The sequence below is a fragment of the Erpetoichthys calabaricus genome, chromosome 16 (genome assembly GCF_900747795.2).
Source record: "Erpetoichthys calabaricus chromosome 16, fErpCal1.3, whole genome shotgun sequence".
NCBI lineage: Eukaryota > Metazoa > Chordata > Cladistia > Polypteriformes > Polypteridae > Erpetoichthys > Erpetoichthys calabaricus.
In genome coordinates this window covers 944,485-965,900 of record NC_041409.2, presented here as the reverse complement: position 1 = coordinate 965,900, position 21,416 = coordinate 944,485, and the positions used below count along the sequence as shown (strand labels likewise).

At 40.5% G+C, this 21,416-nt stretch overlaps 2 protein-coding genes across 12 annotated transcripts in view; both read left to right on the top strand.

The window, feature by feature from the left end:
- The window catches only part of si:ch211-10a23.2 (Galectin-related protein A-like), a 493,745-nt gene that overhangs the window by 117,134 nt on the left and 355,195 nt on the right, over positions 1-21,416 (top strand). The gene's annotated exons all lie outside the window — the stretch shown is intronic.
- Positions 1-21,416, top strand: part of LOC114666444 (gephyrin) — a 415,661-nt gene that overhangs the window by 323,789 nt on the left and 70,456 nt on the right. For 2 of the 11 annotated variants that reach the window (XM_051920116.1, XM_051920114.1), the window contains exons 9-11: positions 1,664-1,720; positions 9,845-9,916; positions 11,022-11,063. The exons of 1 other annotated variant lie outside the window; for it this stretch is intronic. In XM_051920116.1, the coding sequence (XP_051776076.1) occupies positions 1,664-1,720; positions 9,845-9,916; positions 11,022-11,063 (171 nt within the window). The remainder of the gene's footprint in view (positions 1-1,663; positions 1,721-9,844; positions 9,917-11,021; positions 11,064-21,416) is intronic. 8 more of the 11 variants (XM_051920120.1, XM_051920117.1, XM_028821307.2 and 5 more) reach the window with 6 other exon arrangements.

The following is a 21,416-nucleotide window of genomic DNA, read 5'->3' as shown; positions in this document are numbered from 1 at the left end:
TTAGCCAGTAACAGTTTATACTTATAGCCCCTTACACAGCGAGTATTCTCACACAGCGATTCCTTTTTACTGTATACAACATCCTCAGTAGCAGGGTGGTCTAGAGTTCTGGCCCTTAGACTTGATTTCCCAATCCGTGTGGCATTTGTATATTGTGCCTGTGTCCTTGTTCCAATCTCTTTGACCTGTTCTCCAGTTTGCACACACATCCCAGTGACACGCACTTTAGATTATTTAGCTGAGTGTGTCTTTGTGAGTGTGTGCCGTACAGTGGACTGCCATCTTGTTTAGGGTTGGCACCTGCCTTGCTCCCAGGACTGCCAAACTGGTCCAGAAAATTGATGGATTTTCCTTTCCTTGCCAACACTATCCCAGGACTGTAAGTTGGATTAAACAGCTTTGAAGATGAGGTTACTTTTCCTAGAAAGTTTGTCGAAACAAGAGAATATAGTGCCTTGAATAATGCTGAGCACCCGTTTGAAGCATTCCAGCTGGCAGAGTGGGCATTTCTCAAGCCATGCCATTTTAAAAACATTCCGGAACCTCTCACTTACAGCAACTTATGGCTGACCGATGGCTTTGCAGGGCCAAGTGTCCTTCACACTTCCCTGGAGCTTTCAAATAACCATTTGAGCCATTAGGAGGAGTGGTAGCTCTGAGGCTAATGATTGGAGAAAATTGCCGGTTCGAATTCCGTGAATGCCAAAAGAGACTCTGCTCTGTTAGGCCCTTGAGCAGAGCCCTTAACCTGCAATTGCTGAGCGCTTTGAGTAGTGAGAAAAGCGCTATATAAATGCAAAGAATTATTAAAGAATTATTGGCTTGGAGCAGGTTTAGTCAGTACTGACAAATGTAGTCGCTGATTGCAGTCCAAGGATGGTAGGGTCAGTCTTTGCTTATCAAATGGCATAGTCAGGCACCCACCTTAGAATGTGACAGGCGAGGCACGTGACAGATGGCACTCTCACCACACGCCTGGAGCCAGCAAATGATTAACTGTGTTGTTGTTTTGGGGGGAGGGGTAATTATTATAATAATAATAATAATCATCACTGTTTTTGTTTTAAATTAGGGGAATGTCTATAATTCATGTAAAAAAGAAAGTCTCTCTGTTTGCTAGAAGCCCTTGTTAGTGATGGGCGACTCCACTCGAGGCAGTGAGGCTGCTAAATATATTGGAAAGCCAATAAGTAAATGAACTTTTTACCATCTTGAGCAGTTTGTGGGTACAACTGCTACCAGCAGCTGCTGTCTTAGGTAGCGTTGTCATAAAAGTTCTGCAACAGAAAGCCATTTAAACTCAAGTATGCTTTATATTCACATTCTAAAGTCGAGTCCCCCGCCCCCCCCCCCATATGCTCAAATTATTAAAATGAATCCATCAATATAGCACCTTTCAACAAGCAAAGAAAAGTAGAGTTCACTTTAGAATGCAGTGACCGAAACTCCTCGGTCCAAAGCGAACATCTTCAGTTCCACCTGTCAGCCAGCAAGGAGTCGCCCATCGCTAGAGGCAGCGTTGGAAAATGTCATGCATGCTTTTGCTGGAAACAAAATGTTGGATGCCGTTTAAGTTCACCTTTTTTCTTTATTCTTCTGTCTTCTGCCGTTTTTCCCCCTTCCCCCCTCCCTTTCCCCCCCCTCTCCCTCCACCCCATTGTAGCAAATTAGACGGCCGGACGAAATCAAAGGAGTTGCTAGTAGAGTCGGATCCCTCAAAGTAAATATGTTTAAAAAATTCTTTGCCAAACTTTCCAATGCAGCTTCTCCTGTTTTCCTCATTTCTCCTACCATTTGTCACACTCATTGGCATTTCATTCTTTTCCTTTCTGCATCTCACAGTGCCATTCCTCAGGCTGGCCACAGTTTGACAGGGTGGGTCTGGGCGGGGGAGCTGAGGGTTGAATCTTCAATGAAGAGTTTCACACCGTTTTGCAGTTTTCCCCTGGCATGACTGCTCCCCAGAGGGCCATGGTGATGTCATAGGTGACTCTGACCAGGTGTAACGAGACCTGATCAATTTGTGTTACAGGCAGAGTTCAAGCATTGCGTTCCTTAAGTGGGATGAAGAATCATCTTAGTGATGTGACTGTAAGGTGCTCAAGGAGATGAGACTCAGACATCCCTCCTGTTGTACTCAGTGACCGTTATTTTTATGTATTTTTTATTGCTCAGTGTGATAGAACATCAAACTCCTCACAGGCGCAGTTTCAAAGGTTGTGTTCCTTGCCATTTTTTGTAATCACCACCAGAGATGCTATGAATGTGAACTTGTCTACATGCCATTTTACCGTGATGTGCCCATGCTGCATTATCTATGGGAAATATAGGAATTATGAATCTCTCAGTTCGAAATGTCACAGAGTGCTGTAAAAGAGGAGACCAACAAAGATAAGGAGTTGGGGAACCACCCTGGTGACCCTGTACAACTGAAGGTTTTGAAAAAAACAAAAATCACACAGTAATTGCAGAGACAAGTTCAGGATAGAACAGGAAACAAAATGGCCTGCTCCCAGATTATTTGGTCATGTGACAGGTCTATGGACAGCGGAAGGGTTGCCAGCGATGAAGTGGCTGTCAGTCTTCTGTTCTGCAGGTGGAGGAGAAGAGAAGGCATTAGAACGTAGCACCAACCTCTTTTACTGCGAATAATTACTGTCACTAAAGTCCTTAAGCTGTCTCCCATGTGCACACATGTGACAGTGCATAAAACCGGGATAAGGTAAGTAACCTGGTTAAAGCAAAAACCTGGTTTCTTGAAACCCTCAGCTTACATGCGCAAGTCCACTTAGAGAGTTTAGCATTGGCAAAATGCTCCAATGTCACGAAAATGCCCTAAAACAAAGATTAAACATCATCAATGGGCACCGTGAACTCGAAAACAAGCATGGAGCCTGCATCTCCTGAGATTGTGCTGCTAAGCCTAGTACTGTACGTTCAGCTCATCAACATAAATTTATCAATTTCTGAAATATTAAGAAAGATTATTTCAACCGTGAGAAGGAGTAATCCCAGCGCTCAAGCATTTTCCTCAGGAAATTTATCTTTGTGGACACTTCCACCGTTGTCTACCCATAGCTGCTGGATGTGTATGCGAAGCAAAGTGTGCAATGGACATGTAAAGACTACAAAATCCTTAACTATAAACCCAGTTAGGGGTTTGCATGGTCACATAACTGGGTTAATCATAGAGAAATCTACGTGTGTTATGCCGGGTTCTCTAATCACAATGGGGGGTATACATTGCATTTGTGGAGCAGACGCTCTGTGAATTAGCAGGTTATTAAAGCTCATGTAAGCATACTCATAGAAACACCCTATGAGAGAATTTGGGGCCAATTTTGTTTCCTTAATCTGACCAAGTGCTGTAATTCAGACCTCTCGTTTCATTTTATGATGTCAAATTTAAATTAGCATAAAGGGAGTTGCACTGTATTTAAAATCACATCTTTAAATATTGTGGGATGGAGAAGGAAATCAACAGCAAACTGGGCTTTCTCTCAAAATTTGGATCAGAAATAAGAACACGCATAGGAGTGACATCACAAATAATAACTGAGAAAATTCCTGTAGCAGGTGATTATAGTGCAAGTGTACAATAAACTTCTATCAAATATCACAGTTTCTCCGTGTGACGCTCTCTGACTTGACAAGCACTTTGTAGTCATCTAATAAAAACTGAAATTGCTAAAGCAGGATTGAGATAGGCTACATTTCAACACTTAAGTTCTCTAAGTCTTTGTTGAGTTAAAACTTTGAACCCAAAACCCAGGTTTATGGTAAAAATTCAGAAAACAGTTGCATTGATCTTGTCTGTTCATGTGATTTTCTTGTTGCGTTGTACTTTGCTGAGCTGCTCACACAGAATGCTTTTCCATTTGTAGCGAGGTTGTTCCAATACCTTAGTGCCCACTTTCCAGTAGGTCTCAAAGTGTTGGTGGCCTCAGGAGGCAGAAGATGAAGAGGACAAAATGAAATGTTGCTGCAACAGCAGAAGATGTTAGAGTAAGTAAGCGAAAAGAACTAAAAGCAACATAGCCAAAATGACACTCAAATGCCATCAAGATCTGATGACTGATTTGGAGGCCTGGCTCCTTCAGTTGTGGTTCCATAAATGAATGGTCACTTCTTGTTGTCAGACTTTTTTTATGATGACCTTGGAAGGTGTAGGATGTCCTGGAACATGGTGGAGGTGACATGATTCGTCATCCTAATGTTCTTTAAGATTGTTTGTAGTATGGATTGGTATCACTTACCTTGGCTAAGCCCTGAAGGTGTCCCTAGCTTGCTTATGTCTGCCACAGTATATGAGCAACTTTTGTTTCACACAGTAGACGTGCTGAATGTTAGGATGTATAGGAATATTGTAATCCTACCTACTAGGGGGATTCCCGCTGTTGAGCCAAAATCATTTGGATACAACAAGAAAATTCCTAATCAAATGTTTGCCTGTTCAGTCAGACATGTGCAATTAGCATGCATCTTGTAGCTGGTAGTTGCTTATCTAATTCTAATGTTAGAAGTATCCTATTTATATTTGGCCACATGAGCTGGTCACACTTCCACATCAGTCTACGAAAGTTAATGTTGGTCAGAGGTGCCCTACTGTAATGAGCTTCCTTTTGGTAAACATCTCCTGCTGTTCAGTGTGGAAAGTTTGCTTTTGATCAAGAGTCTGCAAACCCTATAGATGTAAATTTCCTAATGGTGTCATATTGGTCAAGAGTAAATCTGTGATTGGTCAAGACTCTGTTAATATCCACAGTAGGAAATATCTCTTTCGTGAACGTCTTTTACCTCTTGCAAATGGACTTTTTCATTGTTCAGTTTCTCACAACTCTCACTTGAAGAGGTTTCTTGTTGGACTCTGCTCGCACCCACATTAGGAAGTGTCTTGTTGGTCCACATTTCCAAATTCGCACATTACAAAATTTGCCAAAGTCTCTGACACTGTTTTGTCAAATGGCAGTTAGGTCTCACTCATAAACGTTTCTTACTAGTTAAAGTCTCCCACCTCTCAGAGTAGGAAGCTTCTTGATCATCATAAGTGCAATTTTCCTGACATGTTGCGAGACTGGGAGTTCTGGTACCCCACTCATTGTTGTGATAGCTGATTGGGGTCATGCATACTCTATGCAATCTTAAAATTTCACTAAAGTTTGGAGGCCTTTAGAACAATCTCACATGTAACTGTGTTGTGTTGTCACCCACGTTGCTTGACACTGAAGAATGATGTGATATTCCTGTTTTTATAGTACACTAACTTTAGCTAATCCCATTGTCAGTGTTCTGTTGTTTAGCCTGTATCTTGTGACTGGCAGACTACCTTCGCTCGTGTTAACCTGTTTAAAATACCAAATGCACTCCTACCAGTAATTTATAGCTTTTTGGGCAATGCTTCTCGGTTTTTCTTCTTTGAAAATGCTATTATGATATTCCTTAGAAGAACTATCACAAAGTGGATTGTTCTCTTGCTGCAATTTCACCAATATTTCCTCCTATTCATGCATCCACAAATGTTTTGCAGCCATGTCTGCAAAAGCATAAACACTGATCCCACTTCCAGATTAGTCGATTGGAATAACCATGGAGAATCAGGTTAAATGACCTCTCACACCTGATGAACTCAAGCCAACAGTGACTGAATTGTTTTGACATGTCCAACGGTGACCCTGTTAAGCCCCTTGAATCAGGTCAGAATTCGATCTCAGGTTAGGTTCCTAGATCCCATACCCTGAAAGTAGTGTCATTGTGGCATTCAACAACTTCCATGTGATTTTGTGCCTAGTTGATAAACCAGTCAGGAGCTTGAACTACGGAGTAAAATCATGCAGGGTATGCCCAACCTACTGCATGTCTACAGTCTCTTACACAAGGCAACTTGATCTATGAAGTTTACATAAAAGTTTGAACTTCCAATAGCATCCATGAGACAGTATTGCTTGAATCTTGAATACTGTTGTCATAACTGTTTAGATTTTTCCATAAAGTGAAGCCATCTAATACAAAAGAGAGTTACAGAGATTATGTCATCATATATAAGTAAAGGGCTAGTATCAGAAGTCAAGTCCTAAACAATTGCTAAAGAAGGAAGCAGAAAGCCTACTTACAGGCATTACAGTCACCATTCAGTTGGTTACAAAGCTGCCTCTGTTATGATTCTCAAGAGTTCCAAAGCACATAAATACTAAAACCTTTGAAAAATTATCAATTGAGGGAGAACCTATCAAACCCACCATTTAACACAGGCACACACAGATCCTTTGTAAATAAAAAAATTAATTCTTCACAAAAATACTCTGTACTAACAAGAAGCTCCATGGAGCACAAAAGGCAAAACAGAATTGCCTAAAAAGGCTAAGTCCCAATAGAAAATTCAGAGAGTGGTCAAGAATAGAGCAAACATTTCAAAAAATCCAATCAACCACAAAAGCATCAAAGCACAGTTAGAATCACAATAAACCTTCACCAACTCCCAGGTTCAACCACAAGGGACTATTGGTTACCGAACCTTTATAGGGCTTAGGTCAATCCCTTGAGGTGATAAAAAGGTGGCCCCACCTCGTGCCGAACTGCCCACAAAACACAAGGAACATAACACAAGTATAAGAAATAAAGCAAATAATAAACAAAAATAGCATTCAAATAAATCAAAGAATGAACAATTAGCAAAAAAGACATTAAACAAGGATTTGAACCCCCTCATGACAGGAAATGTCAGAATTTTGGTAACCGTTGTAGAAGGAAATTTTAAAATGGTTAATCAGTTACCCTCACAATGTGAAATTTGCTGGAAACTTTCCCACTTGTCATAAATCAGTGCTTATCACGGTAAAGTTTTTATTAGTCAAAAGTCCGCTAAGACATATTTCCTTTTGATCCATTTTTTCATCTCTATCCCTGGGAAATGTCCTGGTGTTTAGTTGTCAGTTTATTCCTTTAAGATTCTTTGACAGCATCGGCTCGGCTCCTCGCTCCAGACAAACTCCTCTCTTGTGTCCAGCGCTACTGAGAGGGACAGGCGGTTGGTCGCTGTGAACCAATTCAGACTGGAGGCTTCATAAAGGAAATTGATGAGTGAATAGATAAGTGAAATATCTCCTGCCTTTCACATTTGGAAACTTTCATGTTGTCAGTCATCAGGCTCACAGTGGTAGTCGTCTTGTGCCCTGGACCTACAGTACATCTCACTGCCTCATATTTCTCAAATGCGTGTGTGTTCTTACTGCTAGAAGAATTTCTGTTGGTCAGCTAATACATTCAAAACACATCACATGATGGCTGTCCATAGCCAGGGAAAATGTCACATTTTGTTAGGAGTATAAAATATTTACCCAGGCCTGAGACCTTAGATTCTCAAATTTATGCTAGATATAGATTTCATATTTTAGTGTTTTCTCTTCTAGTCTTCAGATGACCCACTGACGTCAAAAATTATAGGTCTCCTCATGTAGATCTGTTTAACTTAAGTCTGTCTCCTTCAAGAAATTTTACTAGCGGTGCCCACATACTTTTAGTGTGTCACATAAGGCCATGTCACATTTTTTTTCCCAGTGATTTTCTATCATCGACTTCATTAACATAATCTTAGCACATCAGAGGCAGGCACAGCATACCCAGTGACTCATTCCAACCAGTCTGCGTCATACGCCCATAAGGGTGGACATGTGTGTACGTGAGAGCTGACAACCAATGAGCGTTCACCCGGAACAACAACAACATTTATTTATTTAGCACATTTTCATACAAACAATGTAGCTCAAAGTGCTCTTCATGGTGAAGAAGGAGAAAAAAGACAAAATAAATAAGAATTAAAATTAGGGAATACTAATTAACATAGAATAAAAGTAAGGTCCCAGAAGTACAATGCCTATAATGCAGTGACAAGGAATAAGGAATATGGGTGTTTTAGAGCTTGCAAATCAAAGAGAGGCTTGTCTGTTGGATGTTGCGTGTTTTACATACCACATTGGAAATGAAAAAGAAAGAAAGAAGGAAAGAAAGAAAGAAAGAAAGAAAGAAAGAAAGAAAGAAAGAAAGAAAGAAAGAAAGAAAGAAAGAAAGAAAGAAAGAAAGAAAGAAAGAGAAAGAAAGAAAGAAAGGCCGTACGTGTGACTGAATTCTCCATATCTGTTAAAGGCTTCTCCCGGACACCGGCTCTGTCAGGCAGCACATTATTGGCTGTTACAAAAGGGTGCAAGCTTGCTATACTTTGGAAATGGGAAACTGTACTGAAAAGTCATTAAGTATAGTCATCTAATTTGATATACCCGATGATTTCTGGTTTTATAATCTGACATGCTCAGGCGACGAGATCACCAGCTGCAGTTTGACATCCTTTTCCGACTAGAAGTCTGGTAATATGGCTTACAGTTCTCGCTTGTTTGAGGGATATGTTCCCGCTTTTGCCCATGATTTGTGTTGGTATGTTTTCCTTCGGGTATAGCATCAGAGTGAGAATAGTCAGTCATCTCTTATGGCATACGACACATTTTCTAATGAGCACTGATGCTTAGTGCTTCACAAAGAGCAACCTCACAACACAAACTGAGCATAAATTCACTTTTTTCCACTCTACATGGAGCCTAAATTATGGTGGTTCAGTTTGGGTTGATTGATGGATTGGCCAACAATTGCCTCCCCACTCAGTTTTCGTTCCCCACCATACTCCTTGATTGGTAAGTCATTTGATGTGTCCGCAGAAATGCCTGTGTTCGGGGAAACAGTAGAGAAGTGGGACTTTTGGCACTTGTAGGGTGCACATCCATTACGTGTCCTCCATTCAACAGTCTATTGTGTACACCATTGTCAGGGTCTTTTGTTAAATAGGAATAATTTGGCCAGAATTTTAGCAGTGTGGTCCAGTCATCAGCCATCGTCACGTCTTCATTGTATTGATTTATATATATCTATATATATCTATATCGTTTGTTTTTTTTTTTTGCTTTTGGGTCGCTAAATGCCACCTTCTTCTGCCCACCTCCTCCTCACCCCCCGCTGCCACGCTTTCTTTCTTCTAGGACAAGCCATCCTGTAAGTTTTCTTTGGAAGCCTTTTCTTTGTGCCCATGCTTGCATTTCCGTGGATCAAACAGTGACTGATGATCATTCACCTGCACTTACATCCACACACACACACACACACACACCTAGGAGCTTAGCCGGAGTCGCCGGGGGGCATTCTGACATGAGGTGCCTGCGGTCTCAAGTGGACGCAAACGCTCAAGATTGGGTCTAATCTATGAGTTGCATGAAGTTTTAAATTTTGGAAAGCCAACTCCAGCTTGTCTTCCTTTTTTATGTAATTTTGTCCTGTCTCCTAAAATGGTAAAGGTAAGGCAAAAGCCCGTTGTTTTGTGCAAATCATTGTTGCCTTTCTGTTTTGCTTTCCAACCTCAGCACGGTTTGATTTTTCTTTCTGCTTTCTTTTCTAGATTTCCTCCCCACTCCCCTCCTTTTTGTCCCTTTTGTTGTTGTGTTTTGGTATATATATATATTATTATTATTATTATTATTATTATTATTTTTCCCCTCCAGCTGTTGGGTAGCTGGTGTGGCTAAGCAGGCTTCCAAGCCCCTTGTCCATCTGAAGGAACGCTTCATCGCCCCCTACCCACAGAACAGCAGCATTACACAGTCTCTTGACAAGTTGATTCTTTAGCAGCATGGATGTTTATTGCACTTCAAGTGACAGCTTTCTTTTCTTGCTTTCTTTCTTTTTTTGTTTTTTATGTTCTCCTCTCCGTATTTTGTCAAAACCAGTGCAACAATGTATGTCTCTGTACTTCTAGAAAAGACTGCAACCAGCTTGCTCTCTCAACCCATTTTTTGATGTTTACATGTAGCTCCATCGAAAACTGGAGGAGCTCAGAGATCACCTAGAAGGCAATGTGAAGGGATGCTCTCTCAGAGTAAATGTACGATTTCTCCCGGTGATGTTCAGTTTCTTTTTTCTTTGTTTGTTTTCTTCCTTTTTTTGTTTTTTTGTTTTTTTTTTTCTGTCGTCACGCTGGCTGGTACTCAAAACTTGTCTTTTTCATTCCCATCTTATCCTTCTTTTTTTTTTCCCTCTTTTTTCAATCCAGCAGGGGTTTCATTTAAATGGGGCAAGAGATGTTTACAATGTTCATGTTTTTTTGTTTTTTCTTCCTCCGTCTCCCCGTCCCAAACCACCTCCTACCCTCCGTTCCAAAAGTAGTCAAGTATAATAAACGAATAACAAGCGAAAAGATGAAATTTGACCATTACAATGGAAGAGATTGGCTTAGTTAAGCCCCGCCCACCGTCTTTGCATCCCCGTTTCTCGTTGTTAAGGTGGAACCTTGTGCTTTTTTCCGTTGCCCTAAGCGCAGGTTACATGCTTCTTGGCCATCTTCATTTGGCGCCAGTCATTTTGTTATGTTTAATTTGTTAACTCTTTCCTGCTCACTCTCTCTCTCTTTCTCTATCTCTCTCTCCTTCCCCCCAATCTCTTTCTCGTTCTGATGTCAAGAAATGTTCACGGTGCAGACCTAAGACATTCCCAAGTACGGCCTACTCACATGTTCATTTTTATTTATTGTTTACATTTATTTTCATATACTCGACTTTGTTTCTATTTCTTATTTGCTCTTTTGTCCAGTATCCATAAAGGTTGGGAGTTGGAAGGGTTTGGGGTTCAATGAAGATTTCTGGTTCCAGCCATCCGTCCAGTTAGAATGCACCCAGTGGCTGGGGCGTGAAATCTTCGCCAGAATAGTCAGTGTCGAATGGCGTGGAGAAATCGAGATCCTTGTTGGGGGGGGAATGGTGATGGTGGCGATAAATTGACAAAAAGATTCCACCTTACCTCGGAAGTGTTGTCTTGAGTTCTGAAAAGGACATCTTTTACCTCAAGCTTGAATTCCAACTGAAAAAATAAAACCCCTGCTCTTGTCTCAAGTGCTGGAACCACCCATGCAGAATACCTTTCTGAAGGCCACGCCGTTCCTTTCTTTAACACTCTTCTCTTTCTCCCACCCTCCCCCTCCACTGCACCCACAGGCTCGGCTCCCTTCCTGTTCATCCACCTATAGCGTTTCAGAGGTATATTTGCACGTGTATTGATGATGCCTGGTTGTGCCGCTCGCTTTCTCTCTGTCCCGCTCTCTGTCTCTCTACCTCTCTCTGTCTTTCGCTCTGTTTGCCTTGCACTGTGCCCTGCTCAGATTATTGTTGGCCGCTATGCATGCTGACCCTGCCATGAACAAAAAAAAGAAAAGAAAAGTCTCAGAAGACTTGCACCCTGCAGGTCTGTTCCCTGGCCCATGTAACTCTTTACAGGGACTTGTTGCAGCGAGGGGAAGGACCTTCCCTCCCTTTTCCTTTTTTACCCCCCTCATGCGCTGTGTGCTGTGTGCTCTGTGTCGTGCTTATGGTCTGGTTCTGTGCGTCTTGCCTGTATTTCTTGATGGGTCTCTGTTTCCATACATCCCCTCTCTTGAAATGCTACAACGCTGCCACTGCTGCTGGAAACGGATTTTCAAATGACACGCTGCCTGGTAAAGTCAGCAAACGAGCAGAAAGCCAGAAACACAAAGCGCTGTACTTGTCAGCTTACTCTTCGGACCAAAGCACCTAAAGACATCAGGCTACTCCTGCAGGATCTGAAGTACGTTTTTAATTTTATAATTAATATAGCTAGAGATAAGTGGAATAGAGTGTGAGAGGCATGGAGTTTCTTCTGTCGCATACACTTGCTCAATTAGTCTTACTAAGTTATAAAAATATATATTTATTTTTAATACAGATCATGTTTTAAATGTATCGCAATTTTATGATTTTTCAGTTCTTGTGCTGCTTTTTGGCTGTTCCTTCAACAATTATTATCATTTTTAATGTTTTTTTCAAATGAGCATTCACAGTAGAATCCTACATTCCAGTCATGATAGCGTTGTAAAAGTGAGTGGCTAGCACTGTGTAGGTCTGGCCTCAAGTTTTTGGGCCTATGGAATAAGCTAACGGTGTCACGCTATAGGACTTGACACAACTTCAGGTCAAAGAGCATGTCACATTCAACATCTGCCATTGCTAATTCCCGTTGCTTCTGAGGGTGTTATTGGATTACACAACAGAGATGCTCAAGGAGTGATTGATTATATGATTTCCTCACTACTTTTCATCAAGATCCTAAAGTACCACAGAGTTAAATAATTGTGGCAGCCGATCAATGTGGAGCTGCAGTCTCGACCCCTCTTTTTTCTTTATCATTCCTGTCATGGTACGACAAACACAAAACATTGAACAGATATTCGTACTATCTCCAAACATTGATTCACCGCAGCTGCATTTCCTAACTGAAACACTCATTAGAAAAATTAGAAACATTTGACTACAACAGGCCATTCGGGCCAGTGCTCTTGTCCGTTCTGTTCACTTAGATAGTTATGTGCATGTGCCCTTAATAAGTTTCCAACTGTGTTCCCCTATTCTTGTTGAAGAATTTATTTAAAGTAACAACTGGGATCCACTGGACTAATTCCCTTCATAATTTTATACCCTTCAGTTGAGATTTGCTTAAACTGAAAAGGTTCAACTCCTTCAGTATCACCGCTTAATGCCAGATGTTGATGATATTCATATCCCGATGGTTATTGTATAATAAAAAGAGCAACAGCCCCACCACTAATCCCTGAGGGACACCACTTTTTAATTTCACCTAATTTTTTAAAAATTCTCCTCACCATTACCCTTTGCTTAATGTGCTAGGCCCACTTTGCTTCTTTTTTTATTTTTGCAGCCGTTGAGGTCTCTTACTGTTTGGCACTGTACTTCTAGCTGAGCGTTAACTTCCGGAGACACAAGAGCCCGATTCCTGTAAATTGTGACTCACCAGTAGTAGTGATCAGTGAAATTCACCAAAGCATTTTTTGCAGCTTAAATGCTGTGTTTGCTGGTGACCTTGTTCGCCAAATATTTTCCTGGAAATTCATGGTGTGGCTGGCTTATGCAAAATGTTTTTTTTTGTTATTGTTTCATGGTGCTTTGCAAGTCCAGCATGACATCACTGAGCTGTAGCAGCATTGCACAGAACTTCCATGCATGTGTACTGTAAGGTTGTTGCTGATCTGCTTGATTTCATGACTTGATTGGTACTCCAGTCGGATCTCCACCCCACATGCTTTTTATAAAAAAAAAGAAGTTGCAGTATTTTTATTTGAAAAGTACATTAGTGGAACATTATGAGAATATTATAAGTACTGCCTCTAAATATAAAACTGGTTCCTGTGAGCTAGCAGTGCAGCACCACATGGCTAATTTGTCTGTATAACTGGCCATATGCTGCAGATACTAGTCAAAAATAGTCAAAAGGGGGAGACATCCCCCTCCCCTCGTCAGAAAGCACATGAAACCCAATAATAATAATGAAACATTTACTACTGTTTACAATGTGTCTCTTTCTTCATGATGAAAAAAAAAAAGTGTGAAACATCAGATGGTCAAAAAACAAAAAAGATGTTCAAGCTGTGCCCGAGTTTAAACAGTGAAATAAGTCAGTGACATGCCTCCGCTTCACAACAATCTTTATTTTATTTATTTATTTATTGGTAGTTTGTGGCCATTTCTTACATTTTGTTTTTGTTTATCATTCCGTTTGTGTCTTTTGTAGTTTAAGGCCTCACAGCTCACGTCACATATTTGGTCACAATAAATTGGTCTGGCATAGTTGGTAGTCACTTCCCTAGCCTTCTGGGACACTCAAAATACAATTGCACTGCTCAAAACTAGTACTTCGTCTTCTTCCCATTGATTTCAATGCATTTTATGTACTTCGGCAAAGTTCAGTGATTTCGCTGAACTCATGACAAAGCAAGTTCAGTGTGGTTTGCTCATCCTACTTACCAGATTGATGTTGTTTGCTGCAAACAATAGACAGAGAGTTGCAGAGTCCTGAATCACCATGGGTGTTAATTGGCAGATGTTACAACTATCTGCAGCCTTATGACTTTGTTAAGATTATAACTAAAAAATCAAGGGAAAAATGAATAGTGTGACACCACTGCATTTCTGCGATTTCTGATTTCTATTAGATAATAACTGGAACAGGCACATCAATAACTTTACAATTAAGGACTATTATGGTGGGGCCCAAGACACTGCTCGGAAATGTCAGAAAAATCTTAAATATATGCAGTTTATTTGACTAAAACACAAGTAAGGATTTGTTATGGGGATCACACAAACTTTAAACAAAAACAGACAAAGCAACATGATCATCTTACCACACGGAAATTTCTCGAATATCAGATTGTAATTCTGTCCCCCACAAGCATGCCATCGGCAATATTTTTTTTTTTTCCTCTTGAAAGATAGAAGTTAAAATGTGTAATCCTAACTGAACCCTACTTAAGGTGGTGATTGGGCAAAGTTGCCTAACAAGGCAAAACAAGAAGTTTAGTCCTGAGATTTTAGCTAAGGAAGTTAAACGCCATTTTCTTTTCCGGCAGGGAGTCTTCATTTTTTGCATAAAGATTTGACAAAAAAAAAACCAACACTGACCTCTTGCTCTTAAATATGTTGGCATCAAATGTAATCAGTTAATGTGATTGCTGTGCTGCACTGGTAAAGCCAGTGTGATGCTAGCTTCAGATAAAGAGACACAAGGTATGTAAAAAGATCTTAAAAATTCAATAAACAAAGGAAAAATTGCTGAAAATAATTGAAAATGATGTTCAGTGACAGTAGATTCATGTTATGCCTCTCTTGCTGTGATTTGTCCTTGACATTTAACCATTGTACAGCTCACTGCCTAACTTCTGTCACATGTTCCCTCTGACAATGAATGGGCTTCATATCTCATCACGTAATTATGTCTGAGCCAATCCCCTGGGTTTGGACATTCTGTGTTGATGGTGGCATATAGGGGTTCCTAGAGAAACTACAACCCTGATCCCTTAGTTACCTTTAGAAAGAGTAATAAGTTCTAGCAGTGAACTTGTTGGCTACTTGTTCTCCATTCTCACTTAGTCCTTGTGAAATCCCACCGCTGACACCTGTCAGCCCTGGCTCAGCTGTGTTGGCTTTCTTCTAGTTCTCCGTGGCCTTTTTCTCTTTGTTAGGACTGTTTATGTATCAGCGTTATCATGTTCAGGACCTCTAATACCTTAGGTTGACAGTTGCAAACTTCCCAGGGCTTCATGATGTCCCTCTGTTAGGGTTGCACATCTACTTTGAGATTCTCCGTGTCCTGTGTTAATCTGTTGTTCAATTTACAATTTCCTTGTGCAGCAATGTGTCAGAGATTTTAATTATAAATTTGTTGAGGCATTGAACGATGCAAGCAGTCATCTAGAAAAAGTGGATCAGCCAAAGTGACGTGCAATTTCAAGCAGAAACAGATACTTTTATCATCTAGGTTTATTTATCTCACACTACCAAACCAAACATCTAATTGTGCTTTTGTTATAACTCAGAATGTTCTTCAGTTGTTTTAAAAGTTTAATTCATTTTGAGTCTGGAACAACTCACCTCTAGCAAAGAAATGCTTCATTGTCTGTGACGTGGATTTTATGGGTGGTCTTGTCTTAGATGCTGCTAACCTTAACTAGCGTCCTTAGGTTTTTTTTCCCCAGCTATTATTACACAGTTGCTTTGCCAAGTGAGAGGTTAATAAATAATTCTTTAGACACTGACAATTTTTTAGCCACAGGAATGAAAATTTATTCCAATTAGGTGAGTAAAAACAACATAATATTTCAGATAGATGATTCTTTTAAGACAGCCCCTTAAGCCTAGAAAATGTCAATGAAAAGATCTGGACTTCACTGGCTAAACGCAATTGAAATTCAAAACCATACAAAGTCTGAGAGGGTCACTCAAACACTTGAATAATGCCAGCATTGTAAAGTGGCCAACACACACTTTCCTGTTCATTTTATCAACACTAAGGTGAGAACACCCCAACATCGTATATTATTAGAATGTCAACAGATTATTCCTTGTTTTTGTGTATTATTATTTTTGTATATTTGGCTGACACATTTACCTTTAAGAGCATGACATGTTACAATTGCTGGTGTATGTGCACATTTGTCCAAATTGGAGCAAGTGAATTGGCCATTTAAACACCATGCTCATAAAATGTATTGGAACTTGTGTTTAAACCAGAAACCCTTGGCTTGATTTTGATTCACCAAACTGTGTTCATTCAGACCCCATTATCGTATCATTATAAGACGTCCATCTTTATTTTGGGACATGGTTAATACAATACAGTGAAGTGATCACTTTCTACTCGTATCTATTGAACAATCCATCATGTAGCTAGGAGTGTGCCAGTATGCTCACTACACATTAGCTATTAGGTGGCGATGGGGTGAGAGATAGGTAGCCAATTAGATACAGGGGATTATTAGGGGACCAGAATGACCAGCCTATTGTGGGCAATTTAGCCAGGACATCAGGGTACAACTACTTACGGATCTTTTATGACTGCAGAGTGTCAGGTCCTTGATTTGACATCTCATCTGAAGAACGGTGCCAGTTTTTATAGAACAGTGTCCTCGTAACAGAATTGGGACATTGGGATCCATTCACACGCCACAGGGTATGCATCTTCTGATGGCCTCAAAAACATCTCTTCCAGCAGTGAACCAAGCTTTTTCCTAGATGGTCTCCTATCCAAGTACGAGCTGGGCGCCGAACATGCTTAGCTTCAGGTGAAGTGCAGGTGGCATGCAGTGACTCTAAAACTCAACATGCTCCTCTTCCATCTGCACAATCCAAAATGCTTGTTTTCCTTCACTTCTTTCAGCTTCTCTTGTTAATGGACCATTTGTGAGGACTTTATACACATGGCATCTCCACTTGAGCGCTCACTGGCTGTCAGCTCTCGCAGACACAACAGCTCACCCCTACCACTGGCGACTCACTTCAAGAAAATCAAGCCAGTTTGATGTTTAAGGTTTAAGGTTTCTTTATTTAGTCATGTTTACACAAGAAAACATGAAATTTGCCTTCTTGCTTGCATCTAATATCAGACAGAATGAAATAAAACGGACAAATAGAAACAAGAAAGGTTAAGGTAAGGCAATTAGATAATACATATTTACACCAAAAAAAAAAGGTTACAGGATATATATCAACAACTTTAATCATTATCTCCGATATTTCTTATTGAAAAGTCGTATGGCACTAGGAAGAAAGGAGTTTCTGGAGCGATTTATGTGGGTTGCTGCGTAGTCAGTCGCTGTGACCGAGTTCCTGATGGAGTCACACTGGACAACTGTCAATCATGGGAGCTCTGCAACATTATTCCATGGCGCATTGTGGCTTTCTTAAGATTATGTAAATGAATTCTTTGACCGGAAATCATTTGAAAGTCATGTAATGTGATGTCAGCTTTAGAAATATATTATACATTGATTTATGTTAACACTGCACTTCTCATAAAGCTCAGAGTTGTATGTATGTTAACAAATCTAATTTTGTTTAAAGCACCACGGCAAACTCAAATGTGTAAATACTCTGCAGTATTACAATATTGCATTAAATATACAAATAGATATAAATTATGTGAAACGTACCTCAAACAACATGATTTACCACAAAGTCAGTAATAGAAATGATAAAATTCACTCTAACACATAGTCTATTCTCTTTTGGACAAGATTGCTACTTGCAACAAATGGAGACTGCAATGGGCTGTCGGTTTGCACCTCACTATGCAAACCTATTTATGGCAAAATTGGAGGAAGATTTCATGTCAATGTGCATCGTAAAACCAATGTTGTATCTCGTTACATAGATGACATCTTCATAATCTAGACTGCCAGTGAGAAGGACCTCCTCCATTTTCATAATGAATATAATTCTTTTCACCCCAACATAAAGCTGAAGCTGAATTACTCAAAAACAGAAGTCAGCTTCCTTGACACCACCGTTCAACTGAAAGAGAACACCCTTGTAACTTCTGTTTTTCACAAACCAACAGACAGACGGACCTACCTAAGAAGTGATAGCTTCCACCCCAAGCATATAAGGCACTCCATTATTTTCAGCCAAGCAATACGGTACAATCGTATTTGCTCAGACCCGACAGACTGGGATAAACAACTGCAGACGCTCAGACAAGATTTCATCAGACAAGGTTATACCCCCAAAACAACAGACACTCAAATAAGAAGAGCTACTGCCATACCCAAAGACAACCTTCTGGAATATACAGTACTCCCTCCTCGATCGTGGGGGTTGCATTCCAGAAACCCCCGCGAAAGGTGAAAATCCACGAAGTAGAAACCATATGTTATTTTTATATTGTCATGCTTGGGTCACATATTTGCACAGAAACACAGGAGGTTGTAGAGAGACAGGAACTTTATTCAAACACTGCAAACAAACATTTGTCTCTTTTTCAAAAGTTTAAACTGTGCTCTATGACAAGACAGAGATGACAGTTCCGTCTCACAATTAAAAGAATGCAAACATATCTTCCTCTTCAAAGGTGTGTGTGTCAGGAGCAGAGAATGTCAGAGAGATAGAGAAAAAAGCAAACAATCAGAAATCAATAGGTGCTGTTTGGCTTTTAAGTATGCAAAGCACCGCCGGACAAAGCAGCTGCAAGGATGTACAATGTAAAGGTAGTCTTTCAGCATTTTTTAGAGGAGTGTCCGTATCCTCTAGGCCAGTGTGCGAACAGTCCCCCTGCTCACACCCCCTCCGTCAGGAGCAGAGAATGTCAGAGAGAGTGAGAGAGACAGAGAAAAACAAACAATCAAAAATCAATACATGCCCTTCGAGCTTTTAAGTATGCGAAGCACCGTGCAGCATGTCGCTGCAACGTGAAGGTAATCTTTCAGCATTTTTAGACGAGCGTCCGTATCATCTAGGGGTGCGAACAGCCCCCCTGCTCACACCCCCTCCGTCAGGAGCAGAGAATGTCAGAGCAAGAGAGAGAAAAGCAAACAATCAAAAATCAATACGTGCTGTTTGATCTTTTAAGTATGCAAAGCACAGTGCGGGAAGCATATCGCTTAACAAAGCAGCCACATGTAAGCCCAGCAAGGAAGAGAGCAATGTGAAGGTAATCTTTCAGCATTTTTTGAGGAGCGGCCGTATCCTCTAGGGGTGCGAACAGTCCCCGTGCTCACAATATATTTGAGGAGTTTTATTTAATACGTAATACGCGCTCTGGTTGGGTAGCTTCTCAGCCATCTGCCAATAGCGTCCCTTGTATGAAATCAACTGGGCAAACCAACTGAGGAAGCATGTACCAGAAATTAAAAGACCCATTGTCTGCAGAAATCTGCGAACCAGCAAAAAATCCGCGATATGTATTTAAATATGCTTACATATAAAATCCGCGATAGAGTGAAGCCGCGAAAGTCGAAGCGCGATATAGCGAGGGATTACTGTAAAAACAAAGACAACAAGAACCGCATCCCCTTTGTTGTCACCTACAACCCACATCTTGAAACACTTCGAAAAATTATAAAAGAACTTCAGCCAATGCTAAAGATGACCAAACACTAAAAAATGTATTTCCTGAACCTCCCCTCCTGACATACAGACAACCACCAAACCTTCAGCAACTAATTGTCCGAAGCTCCCTAAGTGAACCAACAGAAAATGGCACATCTCCCTGCCTACAGAAAAGATTTAAAATGTGTGCCCACATTTATAATACAGACCGTATAGTTATACCACACTGCCGACTAGAACATCACATAAAGGGATCATTTTCCTGCAGATCATCTAATGTGGTCTACCTAATTCTGTGCATGAAATGTCCTGACACTGCACTCTATGTGGGAGAAACTGGACAAACACTCCGCCAGAGAATGAATTTACACAGGTTCCACATTAAACATGGCAACACAGATGTTCCTGTAGCGGCCCACTTCAACAGCCATGGACACTGTGAGAAGGACTTTAAAGTCACAGTGCTTATGGGCAACTTCAAAACACAGCAAGAGAGAAAAGAATGGGAAGTTAAACTCATGCTAAAATTTAATACATTACAACATGGATTGAATAAAGACAAGTTTTATGGCCAGATATGAGGATTGTTTACATCTCTCAGAATGACAGACAACCTGTCTACAGATCCACATTGTATTGAAAAAACTCATTACAAACTTCAGAAGACTTTGTTGGACAGTTATCTTATCCAGAGATCTTGACAATACATTGTTCTTCTCTCTCTTGTTAAATTAACCCTAGCCTGAATGAATCAATTACTTTTTTACATTTAAAATTTCTCATTTAAAGATTTTCCAGTGTTGTTTCTTGTCCTAGAGTGTGTATATAAACACAGGGAACTCCAGTTTCTGTATTACATCTTGCCTGAAGAAGGGGCCTGAGTTGCCTCGAAAGCTTGCATATTGTAATCTTTTTAGTTATCCAATAAAAGGTGTCATTTTTCTTGGCTTTTCTCTACATTCGTAATGGCTAACATGGTACAACACCCTAGTACTAAAGATAACTAAATAACCACTGTGTTAATCTCGATGTGCACAGTGCAGCTGCTACCAGATCCATGTCACCCAGCTGAGGGTCAAAGGAGTCAGAGGCTACCCCAGCAGCACTTGATGCGTTATACATACTGTGTATATTTTTAACATATAACAGAATTTAGTAAAATACCAAATGTATAAAAATATTCAGATTTGCAAGTCTAGTTAAAATCACACGCAAATGTATACATGAGAGTAGGTATGTAGGTACATAGCATTTATTTTTGGGGAACCTGTAGCTTTAAATCTCCAATGAGCAGCGTGCACGTGGATCGCGCTTGTCAGGAGTTATTTGGTCAGTGTGATGTGGTGTCCACACAAGTCAGGCGTGAATTGCTTGTAGATCTGTGGCTCCTTAGGCACTTTACTTTGGAGGCGGAACAGAAGATTCCTGCCTTTCCTGCTTCAGCGCTCATCTCTGCCTTCCTTTAATTGGCAGCTTGACTTATTAAAAGGCTTGTCTCATTTCCCCCTGTGGCTGAAGGGCACTTGTTAAACTTGCAGGCAGACACAAGGACACCATTTTTATTTTATTTTTTTCATGCCCTAATGACTGTGCAATCTGTTATATGAAAAATCATTAGGTTGGCTCTTGCACACTGAGGCTCTGACACCGAGTGGCAAACTCGGTGGTAATTATAGCCGGCTAATGCATCTATAAAATATGGATTATCCTTCAGATGAAGAGAAATGGCCTTTTTAGCTTGGGTGTGGGGATTGCTTTGAAGGTGCTGCCCACTGTGGAGTGGCCAGCCGGCCTTCAGCAAGTGAAGCGTCTTGCCGTGCTTTTTCAGGTCAGACTCTTTATTCGAGGGCTTATGACGGCAGCCCAGAAATTAACCATGAAGTGACTGTGTGCTTATTCTGTTTTTAAGAACCCTTGTCTTGTCCTTGTCCAGTCAGTTGCACAGCATTTCATATGGCGGCTTTCAAAGCTATGGAGGTT